We start from the raw sequence: 12342 nt of genomic DNA on the forward strand, positions 1-12342 counted from the left end.
TGGCCCAGGCGCGGCCCGTGATAGGGCGGGCAGCGGGCGGGGGCCGCTCCGTGGGCGGGGCCGAGGGCGCCCCGCCCCCCTGCTGTCGCAGCGGGGGCGGGGTGTGTGGGGGGGTGAATGGCCGCGGCGCTGCGCAGCGGGCGCCGCTTCTTCCCGCCGCTCGGTCTGGGCTACCCCGGCTGGCTCGGCTCCCTCGGCGCAGCCATGCAGCAGCCCCCGGCTCCGGCGGCCCGGCTGGGCAGCCCTGAGCGCGGTGCCGCCGCCGCGGGAGGCGGCGGATGGCTGGAGGCGCTGCGCTTCGACAACCTGGCGCTGCGCTCGCTGCCCGTGGACGCCTGCGAGGACAGCGCGCCGCGGCCGGTGCCCGGCGCCTGCTTCTGCCGGGTGCGGCCCAGCCCGGTGCAGAACCCGCGGCTGGTGGCCATGTCGCTGCCGGCCTTGGCGCTGCTGGGGCTGGAGGCGGCCCCTTCCGCGGCCGAGCAGGAGGCCCTGGAGGCCGAGGCGGCGCTGTACTTCAGCGGGAACCGGCTGCTGCCGGGCTCGGAGCCGGCGGCGCACTGCTACTGCGGCCACCAGTTCGGCAGCTTCGCGGGGCAGCTGGGCGACGGCGCCGCCATGTACCTGGGCGAGGTGCTGGGCCCACGGGGCGAGCGCTGGGAGATYCAGCTGAAGGGCGCCGGGCTCACCCCCTTCTCCCGGTAAGGTGCGCGGCGGCGGGGGCCGCGGCTCCCCGGCCCCTCCCCCCAGCCGCCTCAGAGCGACCGTTGGCCGCGCTCGCGCAGGTCGCGCCGGCCGTTACCGCCCGCGAGGCGCCGCCCCGCGCCCGGGCTGCCTTGCGGCTCCTCATTGCCCTGGCYCCGGGAATAGCCGGGGGCGGGGGGGAAGCCCGGGAAAGCGTCCTGCTGACCAGATGCCTCTAAAGAATGGATATCCTCCTTAACAGACTTCAGCCTACGCTGCCTTAACTCTTTCAAGTCAATGTTCCGTTTGGATTTCCTGTATTTTCTGTGCCTGCAATGCCCAGTCTTAGTTACGCTTTAGTTCGGTACATCTGAGACCTGCAAAAGGCCTGCAGAGTGCATCAAGGCTAAGATCGGTTGATCCAAGAAAACCCCAAACAATGGAATTTCCAGTTTTGCTGCTCACATTGTATGTCCCCTCCCTTTCTACCTTCTGAAATGACCAGAGTATAGCTTGAGAGCCACCAGTGCAGTTTATGTTCCATGTGTTTGGCCTATATTAAATAAACTAGGTGAATATTTGCACACTCTTTATTTTGTCAGGCAGCTGTGTCAATATTTAATGTCCCGTTTCTAGCTTGCTTACATGGAAAGAACCAAAATAATAGTATTTTTCAAGAGATATAATAGGAGTCATTTTATTAATAAAGAAAACTTGAATTTAAAAATAAAAATAACTTTGGTTTTTGCTGCTTTGTTTTTCTTGCAGTATGAACAGTAAAAACTGTTTTCTTGTTTGTGGACAGCTAGTGTTAAAATTCTGCAGGGTATTGGTTAAGTATTGAAAAAAATACTGATTTTTAAAACTTAGTAAAAATGAGGAGTTCTGATCTGAATTATTTTAGCAGTGTAAAATACACTGCTAAAGGATTATTTGTCTAGTCTTTTTTTTTTCTTTTGAAAGAATCTACTGAATCTATAAAAACAAGCTGATGATTGGAAGGGATATCACTAACTGCACAATACTTCTGTTATGTATGGTCTTCGTTGGAAGTATGTCCTGTCCATCTAATCTGAAGTTTGAAAGTTGGATCTTCAAACTTCTGTTACTCTCAGATCCAACACTAACTTGTTTTGTGATTGTGGACAGCATGCTTTACTTCTGTTTTTTTTGTTTGTTTGTTTTGTTGGTTGTTTTTGTTTTCTTCACCACTAAATTGAGAACAGGAATTTCTTCCTTTGTTGCCTAAAACTAAGGTCTGTCAATGCTTTCTGTTACAGACAAGCTGATGGTCGTAAAGTGCTGCGGTCAAGTATACGAGAATTTCTGTGTAGTGAGGCTATGTTTCACCTAGGAATACCAACAACAAGAGCTGGAACATGTGTGACATCTGACTCAAAAGTTGTTCGTGACATATTTTATGATGGAAATCCAAAAAATGAAAGGTGTACCGTTGTCCTGAGAATAGCTTCAACGTTTATAAGGTAGGAAGAAGCCTACTTAACTTTTTTGTATGTGAAAAACCAAGTGCTGCAGCTTTTGAAGTGTGTGTGTGTGTGTGTGTGTGTGTGTGTATCCATATATATGTGCGTGTGTGTGTTTATTTCAATAAGTGTCATCTGTGTGTTTCTTATTCTGCATCTTGGAACTTTTTGTTAAACTGTAGAAATCTGCTCTTTCTGTCCAAAGGATGAGGTGAGCCAACATCTTTGCATACAGGGAAATAAACACTAAGTGTGCTGGCATGTACAAAGTAGAACCAAGTTCTGCAGATGTCGGAAGAGATTTTTCATGTTTATGCCTGTAACTGCAAAGATTACACATTTTTTGATGTTGGTAGTGCTGATTGCTTGGTTATAGTTCTACCTTTAATTTTAAAGTTATTCTAAGATACAATATTGTAGAAGTCTAGATCCTTCCAAGAGTGTCTTTCAGGAGTGCCTTATGAGGGTGCTTTTGTTGTCTGAGACCTGTACAGAGTTTTTGCCTCAGTGCAAAATACTAGGAGCTTCAGGAAGTTGCATAGTTCCTTGTAAGACTATCAAATGTTAGAGAATGATGAAGCATAAGGAATGTGTATGACAYAGAAAAATGCATCTTAAACCCTTGATGTAGTGTTGTATTTCAGATTAGTTCTGTTCCTGTGTATTTACTGAGAATAAAGATTTTTCTACAGGAAAGCTTGTAAGAACCTGTAATGAGGTGGTCTTCAGTGCTAGCTAGGGTTCTGATCTGTCAGTTTTCTAGGTGTGGACGTTTATGCTTCTTTGCTGTGAGTCACTGAGCCTCATTAGTTTCAGAGTAGAAATCTTTCAGATCTTTTCTGTCAGTTGAAGGATTTATAGCATTAAACTCAAGAGACTGTTTCATTGTTACAGTAGCACTAATTTTTTTCTACTACATGCGGAATCAAAGTTGATAGCATCAAATAATATTAAAACACTCTTATTGTTTTTAAACCAGGTTCGGGTCTTTTGAAATTTTTAAACCTACTGATGAACATACGGGGCGCAAAGGTCCTAGTGTTAACCGAAATGATATTCGAATACAATTGCTTGACTATGTGATCGGCACTTTCTATCCAGAAATCCAGGAGGCCTATTCTGACAACAGTATTCAGAGAAATGCTGCTTTCTTTAAAGAGGTAGGAAAGATAAGTTTCTYTTCCTAAATTTGTATCAGTAGACTTTAAGAACCTCATCAGTGAGCACAGATGACTGGAGTCAGTTAATATCTTGAGTCTTTTGATTACTTGAACTACTCTTTGGATAAAGCACTCTTAATAGAACTATTTATTGATGAAAGCAGTATTGATATTGATGAAACTAATGTAAGCAATTTTACCTCTTTAATAGTAAATTATGTTTTCCCAGCTCTTGGACAGCTTCCCAAGACTGTGCTCTCAATTTGGTAAGAATATTTCAGAATGCAAAGAGAAATTCTGGCCCAGATTGTTAGATAATGAGTTAATGGTACTGAAATATTATTTGCAAGGTAAAATACTGAGAATGTTCAGTCAATTCCTGTCTCTTATTTTCCAAATGAAAATTAACTTCAGACTTGGTACTTGCCTGCCTTTAAACATTTGAATTCTGAGAGAGTTTACGTGAGGAAGTTAAAATCTCCAACTTCAGGAATGGTAAGATAAGAAGAAATAAGTATRTCCCAGGAATGGTACAGTTTTAGGTGATTCTGTAGTGGCCCAGAGGTGAGGCTAGGTGATTTCTTGGAGTCCCATTTTTTTGATCCTGTTTTCAATTACTATATACATTCAGAACTTATGATTTCTGGAGAACCATAATAAAAACTGAAATTTTAAATGTAGCACTTGTAAATATTCCATTGCTATATTTACCTTCTGAAGTAAATATAGCGGAATTATTTGGTATCTAAACTTTATCTCTTGAACATACACTTCCACCTCACAATTGATACAGAGTTGTTATTCTTGACACTGAATTTCCTTCAATATTCCTTTGTCCAAGTCAGCAAGAAAATAATTAGAAAAAAGGAAATAAAATGCTTATGTTCATGTCTCAGTGATCAGTGTATAGCAAGCAATACACAAGGGATCTAGCTTGAAGTTACTGGAGAACTATAAAAGTTCTGACTGGGATTACATGAAGTTCAAATGAAGCTTATAAGCGAAACTGTGTGTGTGTATGTATGTATACATAAATTATTATTCTGATTACTGAGTAGCTATAACAGTCTTGACTACTYTGTGTAAAAACTATTAAGAAGTCTGATAAAATTATCAGTTTAGAGACTGATACCGTGTAACACAATGAATGCCTTTTGACTTGTCGATTATGGACAGACTTAAAATCTGACATTTTTCTAACTTTTCTGAGTTTCTGAATTTGTGTTTCAACACAGCTTGTGTATAATTGCTTTAGTTCTTTAAAAGACAGCTGTTCACTGGGTGCTGAAGGGTTTAATTTCACTGAACAGATCCTTCACGCTTTAATAGAAGGTGATGATGATCATAGGTTGTCACCCACTGTGGGCTTGTGCTACTCTGTAGCTATGGCATGTTTACTTTCTGATGGCAGAGGAATGATGGCGCTTGAGAATCTCTGCAGCCATATGTGAAAAAAGATTATTTTACTCTCAACTCCCTTGTTCCATCTTCCCCAACCCAGTCCTATCTCATTGCTGCTTTTGGCTTCTGGCCCAGTTACTTCCAATCTATTCCCRCCCTTCTGGCGTGCCCTCCTTGTGCTCCTGCCCCCTGTCTGATCTTTTTTGCTGTGCTCTTCCAGTCTGGCTTTTCTCACTTCTTGTCCCAGCCAGCCTTGTATTTCTCATGTTTTGTCTCCTCCATAGTGGAGACTTCCTGTACCTGCCTCCATCTGAAATGTACTTAAATCTCACACCTTATTTTCCTAACATTTCTGTTTCTCTGATAGAGTGGAGCTGACAGCATTTCCCTGCTAACATGCTTTTATCTTTCTGTACTGTAGAAGAAACAGACCAGAGAGGGGAGTACAAGTGACTGCATTTGACAATACTGTCTGTTAGATAAACACTGTTATCTCTACTTTTCAAATACTCTGTAGATGTTGCTTAAATTTAAAGAAGTGTAATTTTAAAATTATGTTTTTATTTATATATGACACACTTGTTTCTGGGCATGGCTATAATAGCAGCAGCAGTAGAAAAATGTGGTTAAAAAGAGTAAAGGTTGGTGTGAGTTGCAAAGCAGTCTCTCCAATCAATAACCTGTCTTTGAATGGCAGCCAGGCTCACTCACTCATGTGCATATGTGCTTTCTCTCTCCTGTACACATGTGCTTGCTCTCACTCAGTCGTGCTCTCCCTTCATTTTTTTCCCTAGTTTTACCATCTCAGATAGCACTGAGTCATCATACAGATGTGTCTTGTAGTGGTTCACTGCATGCTGATAATCAATTTTGTACATATGTAGCTACTTGGAATGCCTTCTGGCATCTGACTTCTACCCTGGGAAGCAGCATTTAGGAAAACAATTTGAAGTACCTAACATGAGACTATTACAAGACAGTAGACCTTCAAGTTAAATGAAGATGTAAGGAAGAGAGAGCAAACAAAAATGGGAGCTGTAGTAACTGGGCAGTTAATAGGAGAGAAAAAAGCGTCCTTTAGGCTATTGGTTTTTATGCGTATGATATACAAGCTTGAACCTTCTTCCATCAGAGCTGTAGAAAGATGTGTTTTTCATTTTTCAAACACAACTTTATAAATGTTCTTATTTCCAAGCATCTGCTGTTTTAAACTGATCTATCTCTTTTAGATAACAAAACGGACAGCAAGATTGGTTGCTGAGTGGCAGTGTGTTGGTTTTTGCCATGGCGTGCTGAATACAGATAATATGAGCATAGTTGGACTAACTATTGACTATGGCCCTTTTGGATTTATGGACAGGTCAGTGTGGCATACTTGAAATGTGTGTACGTATTTGCTGTGTAGAACAGTCTTGACACAGTTCATTAATGCAGTAATATTTTTAACTCTCTAGTGGATTTATAAACTCTATCTATAGTAAAGCAGATTAAGTTAGTCCTAGTTGTTCTATATTCTTCTGTTCAACCTCTCTATATACAACTGTATTGCTGACATCTCTACTATGACACTGGTTTTGTTTGTAGCATGTGGGTTTTCTCAGCATTTGTGAGGGGCAGGAAAATACCTAGTTAAGTAGTTTTGGGAGAAGAAAGAGCCCCATAACAAGAAGTTACTACTTCTTTTGGCTTTACTGGTCTCCTAGAGAGCCTCAGTTAGTGTTGGTATCCAGATAACTAGAAGAATGCTAACTATTTCTTTATTTGTAGATATGACCCTGAACACATTTGCAATGGTTCTGATAATACAGGGCGCTATGCTTATAATAAGCAGCCAGAAATTTGCAAGTGGAATCTAGGGAAGCTTGCTGAAGCTTTAGTTCCAGAGCTGCCTCTGGAAATAAGCRAACTCATCCTGGAAGAGGAATATGATGCAGAATTTGAGAAACATTATTTGCAGAAGATGAGGAAGAAGCTAGGCCTAATTCAGCTGGAATTAGAAGATGATAATAAGCTGGTGTCTGAACTTCTTGAAACTATGCATCTCACAGGTTGGTAAGGAACACAGCAAGTTATTACTTAGTAGCCCATAAATATTTTAGTCAGACCAAAATGTAATTTTTATCTTGACTATAAGAAAGGAGCCTTGTATGACTAACTACATCATCATCTGAAAGAAGAACAAAACACTAAAAGATTTCACAGTCTTCACAAGAAATTGTGAACTTCTTTTGAAGTTTGTGAAGTTCTTTTGAACTGTGTGACAGCTCATGCCTTGATGCAGGGCTCTGCCTATATCACGTCTGCACCCTCACTGAGCAAGAGGCAAGCAGAAGTTAGCTACTACATATTTTATCTGTCTGTCTAGACTAGCCACCCACATTGCTCTTAGAGGTTAGGGAAGGAATTTGTGGGAGATGTTTTCCTACTGGTTTGTTAATTCCATTACTCATAGAATTTAATTTTTCAGGTGGGGACTTCACAAATATTTTCTACTTGCTGAGTTCATTCTTAGTAGATTTTGATCCTTCAAGATTGGAAGATTTCTTAGAGAAACTAGCAAGTCAGTGTGCTTCCATGGAAGAATTAAAAGTTGCTTTTAAACCTCAGATGGATCCAAGGTAATTATTCAGTGTATTGACTTCAGACTTCAATGCTTTTGGACGGTGATTTTAGTTTTGTCAGTATTATAATGAACTTTGCATACTCTACAATATTTAACTGATTTTAAATTTGGAAACTTCACTATGAAGTAGCTGCATCACGATATTCAGCAGCACAAACTTGCATGTGTTTTGTGGCTGATGAATTTTAGAAATAGGCTCTGGGCCTGAGACTGTCTGGATYGGTTTTGTCTTTCTCTCCTCCCGCCCTGCTCCCCTTGCTGACAAAGCCAATGAGAGTGCCAGATGGTGAGGTGATACAGTAATATTTTATAAGGAGATGAATTTAAACAAAATCTTTCAGGTGTTCTGCCAATGCAGTGTTAGCTAATAATTACTTTCAGTCACCAACATTCTGGGCTAAGTATAACTCAAATGCACACTTTGTACTCAGATACTGTTTGGTGCCATCCATGTCTCTTTTGATGGGCCAGATTGTCTAGCCCTGCTTCTGTGAGAATGGAAAACTAGTAAGTCTTGTTCAGCTGGTGTTTATATGGGGACTGCATGCATTTTTTCACTTTCTGGAGCAGTAGAAAGCAGGTAATGAACATGACATCTGAATTTTTCCTTTCTTCTTAGCATTTTCCCAAATGGGGAAAAAATGGCAGCTTAGGTTATTTTGAGTTGGATATTTACTTCTTTCTGTTTAGGAAATGTTCCATGAATGTAAYGAACATACTGAATTCTTCAGTTCTTCTCTGTCTGCTGGTATCACACTTACAGTTTGGGTAGAGCAGGTAGCTGAGAAGATGGACTCATTCTGGCTGCTGCGGCATGAAATTTGTTTGTACCAGTTTGATATTGCATGAAGATGGCTGGCTGTAGTCACTTATCATTTTGAGATATTATTGGGTATTTAAGTTTTAGCAATGATGCACTAAATTGAAAGGGGAAGAAACTAAGAAGGTTATAGATACTGCTTATTTAATTAAATTTCAGATTTCAGCTCCTTTGAAATTACAAATGTATATCAAGTAATGTGAAGACAGTTTGTGTGACAAATGAGAATCCCTTTTTAAAGGATTGTTACATTTAGACTTGTAAAGAGAGTGAAAGGTAGCAATAAATCATTATATGCATGTAAAGCCCTGGGGTGGGGATATACTACTTTGCTAAGCTGAATGCGTCATTGATTTTTATTGCAGCACTTGGATATTGTAGTGCTGGATACATCAGATGTACAAATCAGATTTGGCTGATAGTTTATGTAGACTGAAAAATCAGAGCACCTCGCTTGTCTCAGTTTATATCAGGTTACATTTTACTACTTTTAGTAATGAGTTTGTCTGTTGGATTTTGAGGTTGGGAATAATGTCTCTTCTCTCCTTTATTTATACATGCATTCACAGAAAGAAATGAAAAGATGCAGATTATATTGTGATACCATGTAACTTACACTATTAGTGTTACTGTGTTTTACTTTTTGCTATAGTGCAGTTAATTAGACGATTTTTATTTTTCCCCAGTACAATGTGATGTTCAGAATATGATGAAGCTGCTGTACAGCACCAGTCAATGCAGCCTTATGTAAAATGATAAAATCTTAATCAAACACATGGCAAAAAAGCTTGGATGTTGTTAGGAATTTACTACTACAGAATAGTTTCCATTCTATAATTTAGATTGATTAAAGTTGCTTAAAATAAAAAAGAAAAACTGTCTTGTATGACTTAAGTGTCTTTTCCCTATGTCATTTTGGGGTTTTAGTATTTGCTTTATTCCAAATGCTGTTACAGTATTAATGCCTAATTTATAAAAAGGTGTGTTAGAAAAAGAACCAAAAAAAGTATTTGGTATTGTTTTGGAACCTAAGTAAGATCAAATTCAATATCCTGAATGATGTATAAAAGTGCTGGAGATTTTTCAAACCATCTAGGTTGTTTTGAGAATTGTGCATCTAAACCCAGTTGGTAGTTCGGAATCTGAAAAGTCTAAAAGTCTGCACTTTATGCACCATAGAAATGTAAGTTGAACAGACTGCAAAAGGAAAGTAAACAATAAAGTGAGCAGAGGCTATTACAAATCTGTTTTGTAAATTATAAAGTACTGGTATTTATCCCCTTGACCAAAATCATAGGTTTTTTGTGAATGCTTTTGTTTACTTTACGATTGCAAAAGATAAATCCAAGCTGCCTGTCAAGACCTAATATCTAATGTGTTTGGGTTTCTTTTTTTTTTTTTTCCCCCCCTCTTGCTTCCAGACAACTATCAATGATGCTAATGTTGGCTCAGTCTAATCCTCAGTTGTTTGCATTAATTGGAACAAAAGCTAATATAAATAAAGAATTAGAGCGCATTGAACAATTCTCTAAACTGCAGCAGTTAACAGCAGCTGACTTACTCAGTAGAAATAAAAGACATTGGAAAGAATGGCTGGAGAAATACAGGTAAGGTGTATCGATATTCCTAATAGAATATTTGTTCTTTTCATTCAAGAACAACATATCCACCATATTGAAATGACCCTCTCTTGAGAAGTACATGGGTGTAGGAAAGAAAATCAAAGCCTTTGACTTTTATTAATCTACTCAAAGATAAGTTCCACAGTGACACAGATACTTAAAGGACACTTGTGTATTTTATTCATTAGAGTTTGGARGGGCAGCATTAATTAGCATTAAATCTGCTATTTAAAAGCACTTCCTGAATGTTGATCTTGAGTCTAGTAGACATTAATTTCAGATGTGAACTGATGCTGAGTAACTAGAACTGGCTGACCTCTAAGCATTTTACCATTTTTTTTCCTGGGGAAAAAAATATCTGTGCATTGTTATATAAAGCAAGTAAAAGTGTTTCTAGTCAAACAGTAACTGTAACAGAAGTCAAGGCCAGAAAAATAAGTCCCATTTGTTCTAATGTGCATTATGTGCTGAGAAGCCTAAAAACTCAGGACTGGCTGGATATTTGCTATAAAGAAAACCTCTTGTAGAGCATTAGTTATCTGTKCACAGGTTTTTGGTGCATGATCTGTTGTGCACTATGCAGTCAGGGTGGATCTTATCTCTGAAAAAGTCAGAGTTTACACCAGGTGTGTGGCACTTGCTCAAGTACTATCAGGATCTTCTGATAGGCTGTAATGCTGCTTTGAAGTGACATGGGAAATGTCATTTTGTATTTTATTGTTACACTGGATTTTATATATTGAAAAGATCCTAGGTTATGTAATTTCTGTATTGAGATCCTTAGTTTGCAGCTTTTAATAGTTAAATAGGGCAATTTTTACATGTGATTCTTGAACCAAACAAAAATGATTTGTTTATTTGTTTATTTTCAGAGTCCGTTTACAAAAAGAAATAGAAAACGTTAGCAATGCTGATGTCTGGAATACCAGTCGTGTGAAGGTTATGAATTCAAATAATCCAAAATACATCTTGAGAAATTATATTGCCCAGAATGCCATAGAAGCAGCTGAAAATGGCGATTTCTCAGAGGTATGATATTACTATATACCATCTTCATATGTTTGTGTGGATGTGAAGTGGTATTTCTGATGATTTGACATTATGCTAAAGGAACTTGAAACACAGGCGAGATTCATTATGGCATGTTAGGCAGTAAGGCATTTGGGAATTTACTATTACGAAGGCTTGTATTATTTTTGAGTTAGCTATGGTTTTAATGACTGCAGAACAAGGAAGGAGGCTGAAAATTTGAWTCTGAACTTCACTAGCTTTTGCAGGCTGATCTTAGAACAAGACATTTAGCCTTGTTTTTATGTCTTTCACACCTTTAATTCTGTATTTGTATCGGGAGACTGTTGGGGATTAATTTGTACTTGTTTCTTTCTGTGACAAATGGTGTCTTTAGTAATGGCTTTTACCTGTGGAGTTCAGTGTGCAGATTGTTACGTGCAGGATGCAGATGCATTAATATATTTCAAGAAAAGCAACTTAAGAATTTGTATTTATGACTTGCAATTGAARTTATTTGAACTTGAGTTTCATGCAAATAAAATTCTACCCGTTATGATTTTAGAATTTTCAGCTTGCTTGGTACATATACTATACTGCTCATTTATTTTGGCTCTTTATTCCTCTGGAGTTTGTGTACTGATTACAATAAACTCAAATCATTATTTGGTTTAAGGTTTTCTACATTGTTTACTTTCTAAATTCTCATAACCATGCTATGTTCTCTCTCTAGGTAAGAAATGTATTGAAACTTCTAGAGAATCCATTCCAAGAAACAGAAGGTTTCAGGGAGGTAAAGGAAGAAGCAGAAGAGGGAACAACTGCTGCAGCAGCTGCTTGTGCTCAAGTGACCAGAAGTAGACTACCATATTGCAGTAAACCTCCACTCTGGGCTTCAGAGCTCTGTGTTACATGATCTTCGTAACTGCCTTGTTTTATTTTTTGCTGTAAACTGAGGATTCTAATCCTTCTTCAGCAGTGAAGAATTCAGCAAGGCAAACATGAAAGTGCTATGAAGTTACTGAAAACAACCCTACATTTGGATGTATGTGCAACAGTCTTCAGCTGTGCATAATTTGAAGCAATCATGGATCATGTGTTTAATTAAACCAATGACAATTGACAGGCCATATACATCATTAATTTAAATGATCAGAGACTGAAACTTCTCTGTATTCATACTACACTGCAAGTAGAAAGCAATATTTTATGTTGAAGCACACAGAACTTTGAAAATCCAAATGGAGTTGTTCTTAAGTGAAGACAAAAATAGCAAGTCAGGAATCTGATCTGTTTTTGTCCGATGTCTTAACTAATAGTACTTCTACCATTTATTTACTGCTTTTCCTATGCAGGGACTTCTGATCCTCTTTAATGGAGGAATAGGTTCAGTGTTGCTTTTTTGAAGCTATGTCTCATTTAATTATGTAGTTCATTTCTTGTGAACCTTCAGGATGATATTTAATCATTATCTATTTCTAGAGAATTTGTGCAGGCTGGGGTTTGGGGGGGAACAAGCAAATTTTTTTTTTTTTTTTTTTTT

General features: G+C 39.1%; 1 protein-coding gene across 1 annotated transcript; it reads left to right on the forward strand.

Moving 5' to 3' along the window:
• The first annotated feature begins 113 nt into the window (after window positions 1-113).
• On the forward strand, window positions 114-11922 carry SELENOO (selenoprotein O). The gene is made up of 9 exons (XM_085309891.1): window positions 114-698; window positions 1962-2165; window positions 3145-3325; window positions 5956-6086; window positions 6494-6774; window positions 7194-7344; window positions 9591-9776; window positions 10664-10820; window positions 11533-11922. Exons 1-9 carry the CDS (start codon window positions 118-120, stop codon window positions 11722-11724), a joined length of 2064 nt encoding a protein of 687 aa, XP_085166017.1. The 5' UTR covers window positions 114-117; the 3' UTR covers window positions 11725-11922.
• Window positions 11923-12342: the final 420 nt, after the last annotated feature.

The sequence above is a fragment of the Rhea americana genome, unplaced genomic scaffold (genome assembly GCF_003343005.1).
Source record: "Rhea americana isolate MKP2758 unplaced genomic scaffold, rheAme1 scaffold_306, whole genome shotgun sequence".
Classification (NCBI taxonomy): domain Eukaryota; kingdom Metazoa; phylum Chordata; class Aves; order Rheiformes; family Rheidae; genus Rhea; species Rhea americana.